General features: G+C 58.9%; 10 protein-coding genes and 1 non-coding gene across 11 annotated transcripts; 6 read left to right on the top strand and 5 right to left on the bottom strand.

Moving 5' to 3' along the window:
- Positions 1–605: 605 nt before the first annotated feature.
- Positions 606–2293, bottom strand: LY79DRAFT_631964 (uncharacterized protein; the record flags this gene model as incomplete). Its single annotated transcript, XM_060562184.1, has 3 exons — positions 1804–2293; positions 1447–1728; positions 606–1131 (listed from the first exon to the last, which is right to left on the bottom strand). Exons 1-3 carry the CDS (start codon positions 1920–1922, stop codon positions 606–608), a joined length of 927 nt encoding a protein of 308 aa, XP_060414160.1. The 5' UTR covers positions 1923–2293.
- Positions 2294–2329: 36 nt separating this feature from the next.
- LY79DRAFT_553737 (uncharacterized protein) lies at positions 2330–3679 on the top strand. The gene has a single exon (XM_060557803.1). The coding sequence runs from the start codon at positions 2563–2565 to the stop codon at positions 3406–3408; it is 846 nt and encodes a 281-aa protein (XP_060414159.1). The 5' UTR covers positions 2330–2562; the 3' UTR covers positions 3409–3679.
- Positions 3680–4070: 391 nt separating this feature from the next.
- Positions 4071–4720, top strand: LY79DRAFT_590187 (ribosomal protein L37e; the record flags this gene model as incomplete). Its single annotated transcript, XM_060561116.1, has 4 exons — positions 4071–4074; positions 4162–4224; positions 4364–4435; positions 4575–4720. The coding sequence occupies 4 exons, from the start codon at positions 4071–4073 to the stop codon at positions 4718–4720; spliced, it is 285 nt and encodes a 94-aa protein (XP_060414158.1).
- A 698-nt stretch (positions 4721–5418) lies between these two features.
- On the bottom strand, positions 5419–6677 carry LY79DRAFT_515359 (uncharacterized protein; the record flags this gene model as incomplete). The annotated part of the gene is made up of 3 exons (XM_060554703.1): positions 5419–5709; positions 5911–6204; positions 6435–6677. The coding sequence occupies 3 exons, from the start codon at positions 6675–6677 to the stop codon at positions 5419–5421; spliced, it is 828 nt and encodes a 275-aa protein (XP_060414157.1).
- A 1290-nt stretch (positions 6678–7967) lies between these two features.
- LY79DRAFT_553730 (uncharacterized protein) lies at positions 7968–9064 on the top strand. The gene has a single exon (XM_060557802.1). The coding sequence runs from the start codon at positions 8022–8024 to the stop codon at positions 9030–9032; it is 1011 nt and encodes a 336-aa protein (XP_060414156.1). The 5' UTR covers positions 7968–8021; the 3' UTR covers positions 9033–9064.
- Positions 9052–9922, top strand: LY79DRAFT_553729 (uncharacterized protein; the record flags this gene model as incomplete). Its single annotated transcript, XM_060557801.1, has 1 exon — positions 9052–9922. A coding segment is annotated over exon 1 (313 nt), but the record flags the coding sequence as incomplete, so codon positions are not given.
- LY79DRAFT_t124 lies at positions 9835–9915 on the bottom strand. The gene has a single exon. It is a non-coding gene; the product is annotated as a tRNA-Gly (tRNA).
- Positions 9923–12827: 2905 nt separating the features above from the next.
- Positions 12828–13379, top strand: LY79DRAFT_669668 (uncharacterized protein; the record flags this gene model as incomplete). Its single annotated transcript, XM_060563677.1, has 2 exons — positions 12828–13044; positions 13153–13379. 2 exons carry the CDS (start codon positions 12828–12830, stop codon positions 13377–13379), a joined length of 444 nt encoding a protein of 147 aa, XP_060414154.1.
- A 194-nt stretch (positions 13380–13573) lies between these two features.
- On the bottom strand, positions 13574–14285 carry LY79DRAFT_515467 (uncharacterized protein; the record flags this gene model as incomplete). Its single annotated transcript, XM_060554717.1, has 2 exons — positions 13574–14003; positions 14119–14285. 2 exons carry the CDS (start codon positions 14283–14285, stop codon positions 13574–13576), a joined length of 597 nt encoding a protein of 198 aa, XP_060414153.1.
- A 1841-nt stretch (positions 14286–16126) lies between these two features.
- Positions 16127–16689, bottom strand: LY79DRAFT_197114 (uncharacterized protein). Its single transcript, XM_060551430.1, has one exon. It carries the CDS (start codon positions 16604–16606, stop codon positions 16238–16240), a length of 369 nt encoding a protein of 122 aa, XP_060414152.1. The 5' UTR covers positions 16607–16689; the 3' UTR covers positions 16127–16237.
- A 640-nt stretch (positions 16690–17329) lies between these two features.
- On the top strand, positions 17330–19498 carry LY79DRAFT_515363 (major facilitator superfamily transporter; the record flags this gene model as incomplete). The annotated part of the gene is made up of 3 exons (XM_060554705.1): positions 17330–17480; positions 17550–18213; positions 18292–19498. The coding sequence occupies 3 exons, from the start codon at positions 17330–17332 to the stop codon at positions 19496–19498; spliced, it is 2022 nt and encodes a 673-aa protein (XP_060414151.1).
- Between the last annotated feature and the right edge of the window lie 309 nt (positions 19499–19807).

The following is a 19807-nucleotide window of genomic DNA, read 5'->3' as shown; positions in this document are numbered from 1 at the left end:
GGGCCTGCAAGTTCAGTCAGGCTGAACTCAACTCTGATGCGCGAGTGGGGGCGGAGAGCCAGGCCCTGGCCCGCCAGTCAGCCTCATCGTCTCATCTATCAACGTCCATTACTCACACAACGGGCAGTAAAAGAAAACCAGACGAAAACCCCAGCCCAGGACAAATGACACACACACTCTCTCTGTCTCTCTCTCTCTCTCACTTAGAGCTTTAGGGAGCACGAATCTGCCCATTCCCCCATCTACCATCATATCTAAAACGGTCTACAGCGGCGCTCGTGAAAGCCCCCAAGATGGCCATATATACACGTCCACGTCCACGAACGTCTCCCAAGTCCCCTCTGTGCAAACCTTGCCATGATAGCCGTGACGTTGAATGACAGGCCAAGTCCGTAGCCATCGTAGAAGACACCCCCGCTTTGGTCTTATGCGGTATTCGAAAAAGATGAAAAAAATGGAAAACAAGAAACCATCAGAGCCATGCCAGGCAATATGCAATTTCCTTCCCCTCGTCTGCAATGACCAGAAAAAAAAAACGCCCCTTCCCGAAACACCAAAAGCCGTGATCGCCCACCACCACCACCCTCACCGAGCCTCGCAGGGAGTCAGTTGAACTCGGAAAACAGCCCGCTGACCCCCTCCTCCTCCTCCTTGCCGCGATCCCACTCCCGCTTCTCCCCGGCCTTGGCCCACCGCACGTCCCGCTCGTCCCTCTGCTCGCCGCCCGCGCCGCCGCCGCCGCCCTCCCTCCACTTCTTGATCATCTCGTCGCTGTACCCCGCCGCCCGCATCCGCTGCTCCTGGTTCTGCCGCCACTTCCGCCGGTCCCGGAACGCCTCCACGGCGTCGTCCCAGTCCCCCGCCCCCGCCCCGGCCTCCGCCATCTCCACGTCCGCCTTGGGGTCGTAGTCCGCCTCGAAGCGCTTGTCGATCCCCGACGTCCCCGCCGCCGCGCCGCGGCCCCGCGATCGGACCTGCTGCGGCGGCGCCGGCCCGATGAAGTCGTCCAGCGGGTCCGAGTCGGACACGTCACCGCCGCCGCCGTCGCCGTCGCCGGCAGACCCGCGCTCCCGCTCGTGCGTCGCCCGCCGACCGCTGCTGCCCTTGATCGAGAACCCTCCTCCCTGCGGCCTCTCGCGACTCCTCTCCCTACGGGTGCGCAGGCTCCTCGCGATCAGCTCGTGCGCCGTTTCGCCCCGGCTGCGCTGCTTGTCGCCCCGGTGCGACTTGGATGTCGAGTCTCTGCCTCCAAGCGGCGATCGGTGGCGGTGCCTCCGCGGAACCTCGTCTGGCGAGCGGGACCGCCGCCGCTCGCCCTTATGCCGTCGTCGGTCGTCGCGCTCCGAATCGGACCCGTCCCTACGGCTCCGGCGGTGCCGCGCTCCACCGCCGCGCTCCGGCGATGCGCTCCTCCGCTCCCTGTGATGGTGCCTCCTGCGCGGCGACGCCTCGTCCTTGGTCTGCGGTTTCTCTTTGTCGGCTCGCCCTGCGCGGCCGGGCGTGCCCTTGCGGTCTCCCAGGATGGCCTTGATGTCGCCCATCTGCCGCCTGCGGATGTCCTGGGGCCCGGCCTTCCTCCGCCTCTCCTTCTCTTCGGCGTGTTCGAGGTCCTTCAGCCGCGCGCGGGACTCGGTCGCCTCCCTGGCGAGGAGGTTCTTGTTGTGCGTGTTGGTGTCCTTGATGATGTGACGCAGGAAACGCGTGTTTGGCTTGGGCATGTTTGCCGGTCTGGGAGGGAGGGGGGGAAAGAGTCCGATTAGATTTTGTTTGGAGGGTCCGGGAGCCCGGGATCACAGGACGTACTTCTTGTCGGTGCGGAACGCATCCATGCCCATGCTGGAGTACTTTAGCGAGCAGTCGTCTGCCTCTTTAGCCAGCAGCTCGGCGACATATTCGTCGGTGAGGAGGTTGTCGTTGGGCATCTCGAGAATGGGGCCTGGTTTCGAGCCAGAAGAGATTTGAGTATCGCGCCGTTTCTAAGAATGAGGCGCGACCCAAGGGAAGGGTGAGAGCATTCGTTGACTGGGCGGCGGGATGATTGCCGGTATCTGATAAACCCGATTACTTTACCAGGGTGATAACCAATCATCTATGGACGTTGATCGAAACGGAAGAAATAATAGGAAGGCCTTTCGAGTAGACTGCCGAGTGATATCACGAAGAGGAGTCGCAGGGTTGCGGTTAGTGGAAAGGCATTATTGTCGCAAATTGTGGCGGCTGATGGATTGATCGACAACAGGCGGAAATCAGGCACCTTGGGACGACGGCCTTTTGGCAAAGTGGGATGGACCGATGCATCTCCGTCAGCCGCCCGGTTGTCTGCTGCGATAAGATAAAGATTTGCCGTTATCGATAAAGGGCCACCCGCACTTGGCTCCTTTGGGACACAAGTAAACAAACGTCACCAAACACCCGACACTGGGCGGCGCAAAGAAGATTTGAGCCGACTCCGAGCGGCCGACCACAACTATTCGACGCGACTGCAACAGATTCCACAATCGACGCATATCCACAGGTATATTTCACGAGCAATTGGTTTTTTTTTCTTGTTCTTTTTCAAACATGGACGCGAACGAGGCGGCCTCGGTGCTGCGCAAGATCGAGGACCTCAATGAGAACCATGAGATCTCCATCATCAGGCTGAGCGAGCCCATATCGAGCGCCGTCGCGCAGGAGTCGCGGCAGCAGCGGACCTCGGACGCGTCCAACGCCTCGCAGGATGCGGCGACGCCCGCTAGCCTGGACGCCGACCTCGAGCACTACAAGGAGCTCTTTGCGAAGCTGCGGTTCTCCTATGTCGAGCAGGTCACCAAGGAGAAGTTCATCCGCGCCATCGTCGGCGACCCACCCGTCATCGTCTCGCCCCAGGAGAACATCGAGCTGGAGAAGGCGAATCTGGCGGCCAAGTCGCAGCTCAAGGCGCTCAAGGTCGAGGTGGCGGACCTGGTGACGGAGCTGGAGAGGAAGGGCAAGGAGCTGGCGAAGCGGTACGAGAGCGTGCGGCTGGACACGGCCAAGCTGAGGGAACTCCCCGACAAGATTGCTGAGCTGGAGGAGCGCGTGGCCGAGCTCAAGGAGGCGCAGGAGCCGGGGCAGAAGCCGTACATGAACCTGCCGCTCGCCAAAACGCTCGAGCTGGTGGACGAGAAGAAGAGGCAGCAGCAGCAGCTAGACCGCGAGCTGGAGCAGCTACAAGCCAAGGCACCGCGGAAGAGAAAGGAAGCCGAGAGGTTGCAGGCCGAGCTGCAGCCGCTGGAGGCCAAGAGGCAGAACAGCAAGATGGCCGCCAAGGAAGCGCAACGGCGGAAGGAGGGCGCCGGCGGCGACGCGGATGATCTCGAGGAGCGGGGCCGGTGGTTGAGGGCGAGCGAGGCGGCGCTCAAAAAGATGCTCGACATTCAAGCGTGATGAATAAGGGGTAGGGTTGCACAGGTAAATGCCTATCTATCATGGCTTGGGGCTCTGGTTTGGAGGTGGACAATGTATGGATTTGTATACCCGCACGACACGAGGCAAAGGAAAAAAAGACCAGGAGGAGGCACAGTGGGAAGGGGGGAAAGGCGTTCGATTGGCGTTTGGTGCTTAGGTGATCGAATCGAACGAATGCACAACATTTCCGTGGGCAACCAACATTTGTGAGGGCAACTTGACGCCGCCATCTGCTTTGTTTGAGCTTCAGTCATTCTCGCGTACCTGTTTTTAGCTGTTGAAGCAGACTCATACATACATAGCAAGTGACATGCCCATCGAAATCCTTGGACGAAGGTGCATTGGGGTGGGTGGCCCGGGCGCCCCTCCTTGGATACGTACCTCGAGTACCCGGGGGCACACACAGCGCTGATTGGCCGACAAATTCGACCTTTGGATCCCACAAAAGCCCGGGTCATGTGACGTCGCCGCACCCCCCGAGGATCACCCGAAGGGCGCCTGCCACAATTTGTGTGCCCGAAAACTCGCTCGCTTAGAGTGAAATTTTGACCACCCGCGAGCTTCTTGTCCGATTCCTCCGCAAACCAACTAACCGACCAGCAACCACAGAACACCATCGTCGACCACCGAACACCGCCAAGATGAGTACGTTACGCCGCCGCCACTGTTGTCCTCGTCGCGACGAGGGCATGTTCGCCGTTTCGATGGACTGACGATTGTTTTTTTCTGCAGCGAAGGGTACCTCCTCGTTTGGTAAGAGACACAACAAGACGCACACCTTGTGCCGTCGTTGCGGTAAGTCTTACCCGCCCCATGGGGGGGGGGATCGAGTCTCTGCTCTGCATTTCATGCTAGGACGCGACGGACTGCGGACTCCCCCCCCTCTCAATGCTCAAGGGACGCCACAGACGCTGATGGTTCCGATGTTTGACAGGTCGCCGATCGCTTCACATCCAGAAGCACACCTGCGCCTCCTGCGGTTACCCTGCGGCCAAGACCCGCAAGTGTACGTTTTACTCCCGACGACGAACCCAACCCGATCCAGCACAGTCACAACTCGAGACACTCTCTCTGCTTACGCCATTCTCCCCCCTCCATCCCACTCGTGTGTGAGACCGGAAATACTGACGCAGGACGCGATGCAGACAACTGGTCCGAGAAGGCCAAGCGGAGAAAGACCGTCGGTACCGGCCGCATGCGCTACCTCAAGGACGTCTCCCGCCGCTTCAAGAACGGCTTCCAGACTGGTGTCCCCAAGGGCTCCGCCGGCCCCACCGTCCAGCAGTCGTGAGCGAGAACCAAGCGATGATTGGAATGTGAATCGGGTCGACATGGGGAGGTATCTGTGCAATCGAGGCATTCGGGCGACGGGTTAGGGAAGACTTGGGGGAGGGCGGAGGAGGTGTGTGTTGCCCCCCGCGGGGGAAACTCTTTTCGGAAGAAACGATATCACGAAACGCTTCTTTTTTTTTTCCTCCTCACTAAAACCCCCCGTTTGACTTGAACAGCAAAGCCAATATCAAAAAAGGAGTCAAACAAAAACCAAACAACGGGTGTTTTTTGTGTTTCATACATCTCTTCGCGCGCGGGCAAAGAAAGGGGAAATCACTTTTTTTTAAAAAAAAGGGACATTGGGAAAACGGGGATCCTCAAAAACGAAAGAGAAACGGCTTTGCTTGTCCTGTCACCCTCTGTGATCCCTCGCGCCTAGAAATATGAGTGATGAACGGGCCCGCCCCGAATGGCATTCTGACATGCTCGGTTTGTGGGATATGTGGCGAGACTGGGCCGGCCGGAGTCGTTATAGTGTGGTTGAAGCTCTACTAACAGCTGACTCGTCCTTGACGGGAGCATTCCTAAGCGTAGTGATTGTGTCGAGCCTGCCACCACACCAGCCCGGCGGTTCATGGCATGAAATTCCCACTCAAACATGTCCCGAAATATATCGTTCGTGACGTGCGTCCCACAACCTCGGACCTCCCCCTCCCCTCACTGCCCCCTCCCAAACACCTTGACGCTCCCGTCCCCGCCGACGAAGTACAGCAGCTCCGTCTCCTCGACGGCCTCCCTCTCGCAGTGCGCGTCTCCGCCGGCCGTGATCCTCAGCACTCCGCTGACGTCGCTCGCGTTGCCCGTGTCCAGGAGCCGGAGGCTGATGACCGTCTCCGCGGCGTGCGCCAGCCCGAGGACGAACGCCGCGTGCTCCTTCTCGAGCGTCGTCGTCTGCGACGCGACGAGGGGCTCGTCCGCCGCGACGGTGAAGACGGTGGCGTGGACTTTCTGTGTTTTTTTTTTTCTCCGTGTCAGTTTCGAACTTGTTTTTTCTTTTTCTTTTTTCCCCTTCACTTAGCAAGGGCGGGAAGTGGTGTAGGACGAGGCACATGGCCAGGTGTTTGTGATCGAACACACACGAGAAACGATGACATGAAAAGACACGGAGAGGGGGAGGGCAGGCGACCCAAGTGAAAGCGCGCCGCTTACCTCTTGCACGTCGAGAAGCATGTTCCGCAGCGCCAGGCCGGTGAGACCCTCGCCGGACGCGGCGAGGAGGAGGTCCGGCTGGTCCAGGACCAGCACCGTCTTCGCGCCCTCGGCGGACACGTCGGCGACCGCCCCCTCGAGCTCGCGCTGTATGTCCGGCAGCCTCGCCCCGCGGAGGACCCTCTGTCCCTTGGCCGCCGGCTTCGCGGCGAAACCCTCCTGCCAGAACAGCCCGCTCAGCCCGTCGACGAAGACGAACCTGCCGCTCCGCCCCAGACCTTCGAGGTCGAGGCCCTGCAATGGTTTCGTCAGTTCTTTGCAAAAAAAAAAATTTAATCTTTTTTTTAGAAAAAGCTCCTGCCTCGTCTCCATTCCGTCGGCCATTTGGAAAATCTCATCGGATGGAGGGGTAGAGGGGGTCAAAGAGAGAGAGAGAGAGAGAGAGAGAGAGAGAGAGAGAGAGAGAAAACACCGAGTGAGGGGCAGACGAGGCACACGCATGAGGGGTGAACATGTGAACATACCAATCTGCCGGCGCCCTCCTTCCAGAACGCAAAATCTCGCATGAAGCTCACAAGCACGACGCGGACATCCGCCGCCGCCGTCGCCTCCTCCCCGTCCGCGGCCGGCTTCCTGAGGTACGAGTACAGGTGGCGCAGGACGAGCCAGTTGGTGCTGGCGCCCAGGACGCCGGTGAGGAGAATCTGGGCGCATTCGGGCGGGAGGGCGAGGTAGCCCTCCAGCGCGTGGGGTATCCTCGTGGCCATGTTTATATTGTGCAGGTTTTTCTGGGAATGAGACCTCGTCGTGAGGCAGGAGGGACGTTTGTGAGGCTTGCCATGTAAGTGAGGCCTCGAGACTTTGGGGTCGCGGCAGCATTTTGCGCTTGATGTGGATGGTGGGGGCGGCACGGCTCACAGTGACCTTGCGTGCCGACACTGTGCTCTCTGCATTCTTGTGCTTCACTCGTGCCGTGGGGAATTTGACTGAGATCCGGTTGCATTGGCGTCAGCACATCTCTGGTAAGCCCATGTTTAACTCCTCGACTGCTCCATCACTCTGGACGATATAATATACACTCTACATTATCAAAAGTACGACATAGCCGGCTTGTCAGCCAAGTCGTTGGCCCAGCCCCGACAGCTTTATTGAGATCACCGGCGAAGTTGTCATGATGGGCCGCGGCCTCTCGGCCATGTTTTGCAGGCTGACGCTATTCGATCCAATCACCGTGGCTTCATTGTGTTGCAATTCAGAACTTTGGCCCGTTGGTTTGGATATATGTGTAATAATTTCCAAAACAATCACAAGGCTGTGGTTACTTTGCGGGTGAAACGGATCCATGATGCCTTTCCGTCATCCTCAACACCCTGCTTTACTCTAACATTCCTACTGTTAGGAGCTGGCAGAGAGCAAGGCAGTATATAGCTAAAGGATGCAGTCTACGAGTGGGAATACAAAGTATGGAGTAGAATCATGGTCATGAAGCTCTGCTGTGCCGTGTTTGTTCTTGTTGCGTTGGTCGACGAAATGAACCGAGCATGTATACCCCGCAGAGTTTATTATCTGTATCGATTGCCTCATAGCATATTTCAATGGAATTCTAGTCTTTCAACAGAGAAAGAAACAATTCGACAAAAGCCATAACTCCTCAAGGTCTAAGTTGGTAATCCTACATTACATGCTCATTACTCTCCGGCGCGTATCATTTGTGATCAAAAGCCGAGATCAATCAAGTCCGCCGTCGGTCTCGTCACTCTTGTCTTTGTACCATGCTCGATGCGCCGAATGGCTTGAAACACTCATACCATGATAGATTTCAAGCCGGGCTTGACCGGGAAAGTACCGAGGCCCATTGATCGCCCATCAGATCTACGATCCAATCCAGTGCTTCTGCTGCATGTCTCAGGACGGGACCTTCAAAATTTGGCCATGCGGGGTCACGGATGGTATCCAAGAGGCGCTGCGGCTTAAGCTCCCCAAGATAAAGAGACAAAGCATCCTACAGGTATGCTCCTCACAACTCACATTGCCCGCTAGAGAAAGCATCCGGCCAGAACCACACACACACACACACACACAAAGAGAGAGACACACACACATCCGCAGACATGTCGGACCGGATCCCGCCCCTCATCACGCTCGAAGAGCACTTCGTCGCGCCCGACCTCTTCGCCGAGCTGTCGGACCTCTACGGGGAGCAGCTCAAGAACGTGCCGGCCGTCGGCGACCGCCTCCGGGACGTCGGGCCCCTGCGGCTGGCCGACATGGACGCGAACCGCGTCTCCCTCCAGGTCGTCTCGCACGCGCCGGGGCTCGGCCCGCGCCCGCCGGCCCTCAGCCGCCTCGCCAACGACGCGCTCGCGGCCTCGGTGCGGGAGGCCCCGGCCGGTCGGCTGGCCGGGTTCGCGGTGCTGCCGATGGCGCACCCCGAGGAGGCGGCGGCGGAGCTCCGACGGTGCGTCCGCGAGCTCGGGTTCGTCGGCGCCCTCGTGGACGCGCACGCCGACGGGGCGCACTACGACGACGCGCGGTTCTGGCCCGTCTTCGCGGCGGCGGCCGACCTCGACGTGCCCGTCTACCTGCACCCCACGTTCCCGTCGGCGGGCCAGCGGCCGGCCTACGAGGGGGGCTACGGGCCCGGCGCCGCGCTCAGCCTCGGGACCAGCGGGTTCGGGTGGCACCAGGAGACGGGGCTCGCGGTGCTCCGGCTCTTCGCGGCCGGGCTGTTCGACGCCGTGCCGGGGGTCAAGATCATCGTCGGGCACTTTGGCGAGATGCTGCCGTTCGTGATGGAGCGCGTCGAGAAGCTCTCGCCGCGGTGGGGCGCGCGCGGCCGGGGCTGGCGCCGGGTGTGGGAGGAGAACATCTGGGTGACGACGAGCGGCGTGTGGGGGCTGGCGCCGCTGGCCTGCGTGCTGAAGAACACGCCCGTCGACCACGTCCTGTACAGCGTCGACTACCCGTTCGAGAAGAACGAGAACGGGCTGGCGTGGGTGAGGGAGCTGCGGGACAGCGGCATGGTCACGCCCGAGGAGCTCGACAAGATCGCCTACCGCAACGCCGAGAAGCTCCTCCGGATCAAGGCGCCGGTCGTCGCCAGCGAGAGCGAGCAGTCGTGAAGAGCCAACACCCCCCCCCCCCCCCCCCCTCCGAGGATATCGTTGTCCGGGATAAGGTGTTCTCCCAAAGGCTCCGTCTCAACCCATGACTGGGCCACAAAGCATCATTACTTCCCCACCGCCCCATCGTCGCCTTTCCTTTGCCCCTCTCTTTCCGCCCACGATGTGGCCCTTCTTCTCGCCTCCCACCAGCCCCGTTCAGCACGCACACGGTCTCTGTGGCTCAGTCGGTAGAGCGTTGGTCTCATATTCTGTCAATATGACCCTGCCTCCAGGTCGGGATATCCAAAGGTCGCAAGTTCGAGCCTTGCCAGGGACAGTCCTCACTTTTTGCCTGTCTGTCGTGTGTCTGCTGGTGACGTTTAGGCTGCTAATTGCATTGGGATACGATTCAATAGTATGATTAACCTGTGCTCTCTCTGCTGCTTGCCTGTCTTGTCTCGTGTATTTCATTCACCCCACGGCTTTCGTGTTGACATGAACGCCGGGCGCAACAACCTCAAGTTCCGTAAACGGAGGAGCAACACATGCACGAGGTCAATCAGCAGGTTCACAGCCCTATCTGATACACATATTAACCAGCTACCGAATTCAAGTGAAGTGAAGGGCTTCCTTAATACTCGCTTGTCATCTCACTATCCCTCGGCGATGAACCCAGAGCCAATAGGTCCGCCGTGCCGGCGCACACAACCTTTATCTCAAAACCGCTCCTAAACCAGCCAGAAAGCACACACACACACGGAAGCCAATTGCAATTAAAGCAGGTCGGTTCAGTTGAAATTGACGCAAAAGCAAAAGGAAATGCGCCGAGGGGGAATCGAACCCCCGTCTCCCCGACGCTGCTGGATGGCAACGGAGAATTTTACCACTAAACCATCGGCGCATGTGAGATGACTCGTGAAGTGAGATGCAAGATGTGCCCAGTTGTGAGCTGAAGATCCCTTCATGCGGAGATCCATGGACCTGTCCCGGGGGTTCCGGCCCGCTCCGCGGTGGGCGACCACGGCGCGGGGGGGGGGGGGGGGGTCAATGACGGAAGACCGGGACGTGGTGATCTACCTATTGTAACCGATTGAGGGATTGTTCAACTGGGATTCTCCGTGTGTAGTTTTATACCGGACCAGATCCCAGACATGCTCAGTCGTATCCTATCGAGACTGCCGATGTGTAGAAGGAAGTGTTGAGACAATTCAAAGACGAAACAAAATTGAATTAAATTATTGATATCAAGTGAGACAACCAACTAACACGCAATACCGTCTCAGATACCTTTTAAACCTTCACAAGATTTACCCAGAGATACAGCTCCAGCTCCATCTTGTCCGTCACTTCAGGTTTTACACATCACCATCCCGCCCATCCCTCCCACTCACACGGGATCCCGGCGTCGTTCCGCCACGTCACAGTCGCGGCATCCATACCCGCGCGCCCAAGAACACGGCGTCAAACATGCCCGTATCCGGAGCCGAGTCGAGCGGTCCGTATCTCTCTCACGGAAGCCCTCGTGGGTGGGGGTCTCACGGCGGACAAGAAACTCGGACGGCATGCCGAGAGGACCCGAGTAAAAACGCACGCCCGCGCGGTCCTCGTCCCCGGAACCGATCAACATCACCCGTGCCTCATGGACCCTGTTTACGAGCTAGACGAAAGCCCCCCCCCCCCCCCCCCCCCCCCCCCCGTGAGGTCCCGGCCCCTGCCGCGATTCCTCTTTGCTGGAGACGCTGACCGCGGATGGAACCGCATTGCCCACCAAGGATCCCCTGGGCGCCGCCACCCGTCTCTGGACCTGCTACAACATGAGGCCCTCGTGAACAGAAGGGAGAGAAATGAAAGCAAAGCATATAGGCCTACCCCAGTCTCTCCGAGGCAGCGTGGCAGGGCAGAAATAAGACGAGCAAAGCACCCAAAACACGACGCGCATTCAGCACCTCTCTTGCCTCAAAGTTGGTAACCGCATAGCGTACACCCGATACAGTCCGTCAACGACGTGTCAAGGTTGACGGTGCGAGGGATGCGTCGACGAACGGCCTCGCAACATCCGGCACGCCGGTCGTCAAAAACGAAACGCATCATGGCCGCACACGACTGGCATGCCAAGAGTCATGACGTGCGAACACCACCGTCTCACGGTAAAGCGACAAAAAGGTGGGAAGCCAACGAATCGAAGCCCCACGGCCCCAGAACCCAAAGGGGAAAAAAAGGGTGCTACTGCCCCCAGGTCACATCACCCCGTTCTAAAACTATACAAAGCAGCTCACATGGGTACCGGCGTCCGAGAGACAGACAAGGCGGGAGCGGGAGGTGCCGCCGGGCCGGGTCCAGTCGGACCAGACGAGAACGTGAAACCACCCAATGGCATCTATCGCTCACGAGGGCGAGGGGAGGATGGCATGCTCGTGAGACACGGGCACGCGTGGTCGTGGAAACAGGGGAAAAGAAAAGAAAACAAAAGGTTAACCGGGACAGGACCGTTGAAACCGCTCGTGGGGGGGGGGGGGGGGGGGGGACATTCACACGTGAAGACTCGTATGCCCAACGGGGTCTTCGTATGACGGATGGCCGGTCTTCATTGGAGTAGTCATTCAGCGGCTCGTTGTGAGATTGGCCGGGGAGTTTGGCATGTCAGGATGCCACGGTCACAAACAAAGCCCATACGCGAAACTTCGGTACCGAACCTCCCCCCCGGTCCGTTCGTCGGGCGGCTCGTCCATGATTCGCCGCCTCCATCCCCGCTCAAGGAACCCGCAGACGCGGGATAGATACCCGACTCGCTCTGACCGACAAGCGCACCTGTCTGTGTCCCGTCCTTCCGGGGGGCGGGGGGGGGGCTGTCATTTCCCCCTTCCCCTTCCTAACCTCAGCCGTCGCGAGGCCGTCAGACCCAGGCCCTTTTGCCGGTGATGACATATGCTGCAGAAGGGGAGGGAGAACCCCCGGGAGAACCCCCCTGGTTAGCGGAACAAATACCGAGGCCCAGGGAACACAATTCCTGTTGCTCGCTGTCTCCCTCGCAAGCAGAGGTGAATGGAGCGTGTGCGTGGGTGAGACACCCGCCCGGAGACGCTCAGATGCTCGAGTTCGGAAGACGCGGACATGTGCTGTTTGATGCAGGCAGACTAGGGCCTAGAAGCGGCGGGTGAAAAGAAAAAGATGGGATGAGGAGTCAACTCTGCACCGAGGAAAAAGGTATAAGAAGCACACGCACGCCAAAGTCTGGCGCGGGCTGCCGATTGATTGATTAATGAATATTCATTAGTTAATCGTTGTTGTGCATCTTCTCTCTCTACCTCTCCCTCTCTTCTCTCTCTCCGCGCCGATATTATAATCTCATACCCCAGCCTGTCAAACTGCGTCGAAACGATAAATAAAGTTGGAGGGAAGACGGCCGTCGATCGCGTTCGAAAGGTGTCCCTCTGTACTCCTCTGTCTCGCGTGCCTGCAGCGCCGCATGTACGTATTGGTGAATGCCACTGAAGAGTCTCCCAAACCTCCCCCGCACCCGTACCCCACACCTCGCGCCCCGCCTCGCGACATTCTTCGCCCGACGTGTCCGAGACCCCATCCGCCCGTCGCTTTATCCAGTCGTGTTATCAACCGCTTCCCCCCTCCCCCTCCGCTGATCCGATCGGCTCTCAGTAGATGCTTACGCTTCTCCAGACCTGTGTCTGAGTCCTCGGCATACACACACTTGGCCCAACCCTCGGCCGGGCACACCTTGCCAGCAAACAAACTTCCCGCATCTTCGTCACCTTCGCCATCCACGACGAGCCTCTTCCAACGAATCCAGCAGGCATCATGTGGTCCAGCAAGCGCGCTTCCTCCCCCGCCGCGGCCGGTAGCCCAACCGAAGTGGAGCCTGCTGCGCCCGTCACCGCCAGACAAAGGAACCCCGGTCGCCGCATTGCCCAGATTGTGAAGCTCAAGCCCGAATTCATCGACAAGTACAAGGAGGTCCATGCCAACGTCTGGCCCGAGGTGCTCAAGCAGATCAAAGAATGCAACATTGTCGACTGTAGGTAACAAACCCGACCCGCCCCCGACCCGGGAGTAAACAAGAAGGAAAAGAAAGAAAAAGAAAAAAAAAGTCACGCAGAAGCTGAACCCTTACCAAACAAAACAGACAGCATCTGGCACGAGCCCGACTCGCGCATCCTGTTCGCCACTTTCAAGTACGTCGGCTACGACTGGGCCGGCGACATGGAGAAGATGAAGGAAAACCCAAAGGTGCGCGAGTGGTGGGCCATGACCGACGGCTGGCAGGAGTCGGTGGTCCCCGGCGCCGTGAGCAGCGAGGCCGGCGAGCCCTCGTGGTGGAAGCCCATCGAGGAGGTGTTTTTCACGCCTTGAGGACAGGTGAGGGGGGGGTATCGAGTGTGTTGCAATTCTTGTTTTTATAGTCAACGACCGACAGAGTTATCAGCGTTTGCGTCTTGATCACGTCGGGCAGCCTATTGTGCGCCGTCTACAGGCTGACACATCAAGCCCATTGACTCGGCTCGAGGGCGCGGCGCCGTGTGTACTTGGTGACTTGTCCATTCGCATCATTTGAAGCCGCCAAACAGCCCGCCAAAGACGCCGCCGGGCCCCCCGCCGGCTCCGCGCTGCCCGTGACGCCGAGCCTCGGTCCTGATCCATTCTTCGAGGAAGGCACGGTCAGTCAGCTTTTTCGCGTCGTGGACCTTTGTCTGGATCTGGGCTTCTTGGTTGTCGAAGCTGAGCAGGGTGGGGATCGAGGTGATCATGTAGGTCATGCCCAGTCCCTCGCTCATGACGTCGGGAGAGTCGAACTCGACCGTGCAGTATGCGACACCGCCCTCGGCCTCGCCCACGCCGGCTTCCACGAGGGACCGGACCAGAGGAGCGACGACGCGACAGGTCCCGCACCACGAAGTGGTCCACAGCGTTATCAGAGGTGTGCGGGACGAAGAGGACATGAGCTGGTAGGTATGGAAGTCGTTGGGATGTCGGACACTGGAGGCAGCGGCAGCAGCGGGTTAGCCGGGCGTTTGACATGGACAGGAAAAAGGGCTGCACACGTATGGGTGTGCAGTGCAGTACGGAGGAGCGTGCAGTGCCCCCCACTTACGATGCGAAGATCTGGTTCTTGGCAGGCGTGCTGCGAGATGTGGAGAAGTAGGCAATCGCGGGGACCACGACGGGTCGTTTGAAGGATGGCGTGCGAAGACCCTTGGCCAGGGAAGCGTCGGAGCAGCGCCGCAGGGCGGTGTGGGCCGCGTGCCGCAGGAGGTGCATTATGGCACTCGCTCGCGCTTGGCTCGAGGGATCCTGACCTGCTGGTATGTATCGGTATGCAACGCAGTGCACGCTGCCGGATGACGTCGTTGAAGGCGGCCTCGTGATGTGATGCGTCGTGATGCGACTCGACGAGGTGATTTGCGACAGAACCTTGCGAGAGGAAGGAAGGCAAGATACGGATTACGGGGGATTGAGTTGCGAGATGTGTCTGCCAACGAAAAGATATGCGCGGTTGACGGGGGCTAACGGTAGCAAATCGTGTTTCCTGCCTAGGTAGGTAAAGGTAACTCTAACTGCCGCCGTTGGCTGTCAAAAGCTGTTTATCCGGCGGCGATCTCGCGTTGTTCCGTAAGGCCGGTTTTGCTGCTGTGTCCGACGCGCTTAATCCTCGGCAGTCACCCTTTGCAAGGAAGAAAGAAAGCCGCGTAAAGCCACGAGTGGGGCGAGCTCTGCGACCCTATGCGCGGAATGACGTATGGTCGCGGTAGATGACATAAGCATGCATTTCTGCAGCGCTGGCAGGTGCTGAAGCGGTTGGTGAGGTAGTTTAAGTTTAGGCTTTAGGCGGTAGACAGGTAAGTCGGTAAACTGATAGGTACCTGTAGGTAGGTAGGTAGATTGGTAGTGTACCGTAGTAGTGGGCGATGGACATCACACGACGTACCTGGTATCTACCCCAAAGATGGGCAGCCAAGGAGGACCCTGTAAATGTCGCACAGGCATCGAATACCTAGGTACCTGTCCACAACCATGCAAAACACACACGTGCGAAGCACACACTAAGTGCCAAGTGCCAAGGGAAGCAAAATACAAGGGAAAAGACGCACTTGCATCGAGGCATCGCCATCAGTCGACTGATTGACTTTGGCAGCTGACGTGGAACTTAGCTACTGTAGGTAGGTAGGTAGGTATTCATCTACTGGTAGTCTACCATCCAATGTACCATCTAGTGTACCGTCTAGAAGGTTGGCCAGCGCGCCACGTCACACCCATCTCAGATGCATCTACGGTAATCTTGCCTACCGTTTCTGTTTCTGGCGGTTTCTGGACGGCGCCTCGAATAGGTACAGCAAGTAGTAGGCAAATAGCACAATGTACGATATACATTGGTTTCGTTCCATTTCCGTCCCCTTCAGCCGCATTCATCCCCAGTTACCCCAGCCCCCCTCGCCATATCTGTGCATATACGGATAGTAGCACTAGCAAGCATTCCGTACTGTACCTCGTATACTCGAATGTTCGATCGTTTCACGCAAAATGGCCACCCTGGCCCCCATTTTCCCACGGGGTTCAACACGAGCATAGGCGTACCATGTAGTATCAGGGACCAATCCCACCGTCAGCGTAGTCATTCCACGGACGGCCGTCAAGACACGTGCGACGGGCTTGGCGCCTAATCAGCCCCGGTCTCTTGAGTTGAGGCTCGGCGTTACCCGTCCGTCCGTCCATGCTCATCTGGTCACCGCTTCGCTTCGCCACCCTTCCATCCATGCCCCCCGGCCGGTGATGGATTTCACACCGTCCGTTTCCCCCTCCTTCCACCGCCTCGCCTCGTCTCGCCTCGCCTCGTCTCCTCTCTCCTCCCATCCCCTCTCTTCCACTCCGTTCCGTTCCTTGCCTCTCTCTCTCTCTCTCTCTCTCTCTCTCGTTCTTGTGCACTCTCGAATCCTCCGAGCGCCGGTGCGTCTTGGCGCACAACCCAGTCGACTGTCAGCAACAGCAACCATGGTAGCCTCGCTTGCTTGCTTGCTTGCTTTTGGAGGGTAAGAGGCGTCTCCGGAAACCCCGCGTTACTGAACCAAGATGCACGCGCCCATCAAACATGCAACCTAGGGAGGGGCATGTGGCCTCATTTGGCTCACATCCTTGGAACGCGTCGTCGACTTGCACCCATGGCCAGCCGATCCATACCAACGACAACTTTGAGTCACATGCCCATCCATCATCCATCATCCATCATCTGCCTGAGAAGATGGCCCTGGGTCGACCCAATGGGACGAACATATGTCTCTTTGGTGCTCAGCACCCCCCCTCCCAATAATTACTCCACGGCCACCCGCCTGAAGCGACGACATCCTTGACCGCAGGCATGAACCCCCCCCCCGCATATCGTCGTTCCTTGACGCTTGACTCGCCCGTCGTCCACTTCCTGATATCGCCCCCCCCCTGCGGACTGCCTGCACTGCACTGTGGACTGCACTGCGGCTTATCTTATTTCGTCCCAAGTTGCTGGTAGCAACTGCGCGAAGCAACAACACCGCCGTAATCATACAGGCCGCCGCCCTGCATCTCACCCTACAACCGGCGTCGAGGTTCATCCTTGGCCTCTTGGTCTTCTGCCAACTCGTGAGACGATACCGCCATCATTCAATATTAATCAAACAGCGTGCATTATACCCTCTGACGCCATCGCACTGCACGGGCCAGCCGCATGCTGTTTTTGGTTTCCGCCTACCTACAACCAACAACACCGCCATCTCCCATCAACAACAAAAACCTCCCCCCCCCACCAGTCGTACGGCGCTGCTCCTTATAGAGAGAGAGTCCGTCCCATCATCATCAGCTCGCGCCGTCCTTTGTCTTTTTTCTGCATCCATCCACATTCCTCCTTCTCTGCAACTTACTTGAAAAGTATCAACTTGACTTTTTGACTCTTGCATCTGTTCTGAAAAAGTTTGTTTTTCCGTTATTCCCACGCCGAGCGACATTACTGCTTAGCCTTGCTCTTCTCACGGCATTTCCCATCCGGCTCTTGGACATCGACAACCTTATCTCCATCTCATCTTCTCGCATGCACGGTTGACCTCAAGACGACAAATGCTCGACCGCTCTGAATGCCAACCCGCCATTTGTCTTATCTAGTCTCGTCCAGCACGTCTCTCGAGCAGATTTGCCTTACTCCTCTTTTCCAAGCTTTTGCACAAGACCTTCTTGTCGTCAACTGCCAAACAGACGCGGCACTCGCACACTCGCAGTCCTAGTTTTCACCTAGGAACTCTCCCTCTCTCTCTCCCTCCCTCTCTCTCTCAGAACCGCCAGCCATGGCAGGTGTTCCGACGTGGAAGAGCCGCTTCGGCGGTGTCTTCGGTAACAAGAACGGAAAGGACGACGCGACGGAAGAAGAGAGACATTCCAGCATCCCGAAATGGAGCTTGGGCGTCCTCAATGATCCTCAAACGCTCGAAGTACCAGGTAAGCATATCCCCGCGGTTCGTACACGCTTTTGTCCCCCAAGAACCTAGGCGCTGACAAGCCCTGCAGGATCCGTTTTTCTTCTCGGCAGGCACAACGCGCCCATGGGCGTGAGCAACACGCCCGCCAGGACGGCTCACTCCTCCATGCCTGACCCGACCAGAGACGCCAAGACGACCAAGGACGGCACCGTTCTGAACCCCCAGCCTGAAGAGTCGGCCAACGACCCCCTCAACTGGCCCGAGTGGCGGCGCGACTGCGCCCTGCTGGCCCTCGGCTTCTACTGCATGGTCGGCGGCGGCATGACCCCCCTGCTCGCCGCCGGCTTCACCAACGTGGCCCAGGACTTCCACGTCGAGACCGAGACCGTCTCCCTGACCACCGGCCTGTACATGATGGGCCTGGGTCTCGGCTCCGTCATCTTCTCGCCGACGGCCATCCTGTACGGGAAGCGGCCCGTCTACCTGTTCAGCGCCATCATCTTCATCGCCAGCTCCGTCTGGGCCGCCCTGTCGCCCAACTTTATCTCGCTCATCCTGGCCAGGATCTTCCAGGGCATCGCCGTGAGCCCGGTAGAGTGCCTCCCTTCCGCCACCATCGCCGAGATCTTCTTCCTCCACGAGCGCGCCTTCCGCATCGGCATCTACACCCTGCTGCTGCTCGGCGGCAAGAACCTGGTGCCGCTCGTCAGCGCCGTTGTCATCCAGGCCTTGGGATGGCGTTGGGTTTTCTGGTGAGTTTGCTCAAGTCTTTTTTTTTTTTTTTTTTTTTTACCATTTCTGAAACACATCACTCACACGATAATCTTCAGGGTCGTCACAATGGTCGTCGCGTTCTCCGGCGTGCTTCTCTTCTTCTTCGTGCCCGAGACGTTCTGGGACCGGATGCCCGCGCCCACGAGGAACGCCGCCCAGCCTCGAAGGTCGAGCACGCAAAAGATGGATGTAGCTGCGAACGTAGAGCCGACCTCCGCCAGCCCTACGCTCGAACCCCCGCACAGCCCTTCGCGTCAACAGACGGACAAGATCGTCCGACTGGCCATCGCCACCAACCAAGACGGTCAAGGCGTCAAGGACGCCGAGAAAGACCCGCGCAGCGCCTCCGAGTCGTCCAATCCCACCCCCGCCCCCCGCACCTCGGACACCTCGGGCGACTACTACGCCAAGGAGACCGACATCGAGGCCCAGAAGGTCCCCACGCGGACGTCGGGCGAGACCTCCCCGTCCATGTCGCTGGCCTACACCGAGACGCTGCGCAACCAGCCCGCAAAGTCCTTCACCGAGCAGCTGAAGCCCTGGAACGGCCGCCTCAACCAGGACCGCTGGTTCAAGGTCATGCTGCGGCCGTTTGTCCTCTTCGCCTACCCGGCCGTGTTCTGGTCCGCCGTCGTCTACTCCCTGTCGGTCGGCTGGCTGATCGTCGTGTCCGAGTCCGTCGCCCTCATCTACCGCGACCGCAAGTCGTACAACTTCGACGCCCTCCAGACCGGCCTCGTCTACCTGTCCCCCTTCATCGGCGGCGTCCTCGGCACCGCCGTCGCCGGCAAGGTCAGCGACATCATCGTCAAGTCCATGGCGCGCCGCAACGGCGGCCTCTACGAGCCCGAGTTCCGCCTCGTCATGGCCGCCCCCGTCGCCGTCACCACCGTCATCGGCCTCATGGGCTTCGGCTGGTCGGCCCAGGAGCGGGACCACTGGATCGTGCCCACCATCTTCTTCGGCATCATCTCCTTCGGCTGCACCCTCGGGTCCACGACCGCCATCACCTTCTGCGTCGACAGCTACCGGCAGTACGCCGGCGAGGCGCTCGTCACGCTCAACTTCAGCAAGAACATCTTCCACGGCCTCGTCTTCAGCCTCTTCGTCACCCACTGGCTCACCGACGACGGGCCCAAGATGGTCTTCATCTGGCTCGGCGTCATCCAGCTCATCTTCCTCTTCCTCACCATCCCCATGTACCTGTACGGCAAGCGGGCCCGCATGTGGACCGCGAGGAAGAACCTTATGGAGAAGCTGTGAGGGAGGGGATTGTTTGGTCAATGCATTCTCGGGCTGGTTTCGGCGTTTGATGTATTTGCTGTATGCGGGAGGGAGGGGGCGGCGGCCGCGGCGGTCGCCGTGCACGTTGTTTTACCGGCGATCGGACGACCCCTCCCTCCCTCTCCCGTCGGTTACATTTCCCGGGTCTGCTTTCTTGACACTGGATTGCTTTGCTTTGGCGTTTTACGGATCCGGCACTTGGGTAGCGTTTCATGTCTTCTTTTTCCTTTTTTCCTGGAGGGGGTGTTGGCTTCGCTCTTTCACGATACCTCTTAGAGATTTTGTTTT

Source organism: Colletotrichum navitas (assembly GCF_030913465.1).
Source record: "Colletotrichum navitas strain CBS 125086 chromosome Unknown LY79scaffold_29, whole genome shotgun sequence".
In the NCBI taxonomy this organism is placed as follows: domain Eukaryota; kingdom Fungi; phylum Ascomycota; class Sordariomycetes; order Glomerellales; family Glomerellaceae; genus Colletotrichum; species Colletotrichum navitas.
This window is presented reverse-complemented; position numbering and strand designations above follow the sequence as displayed.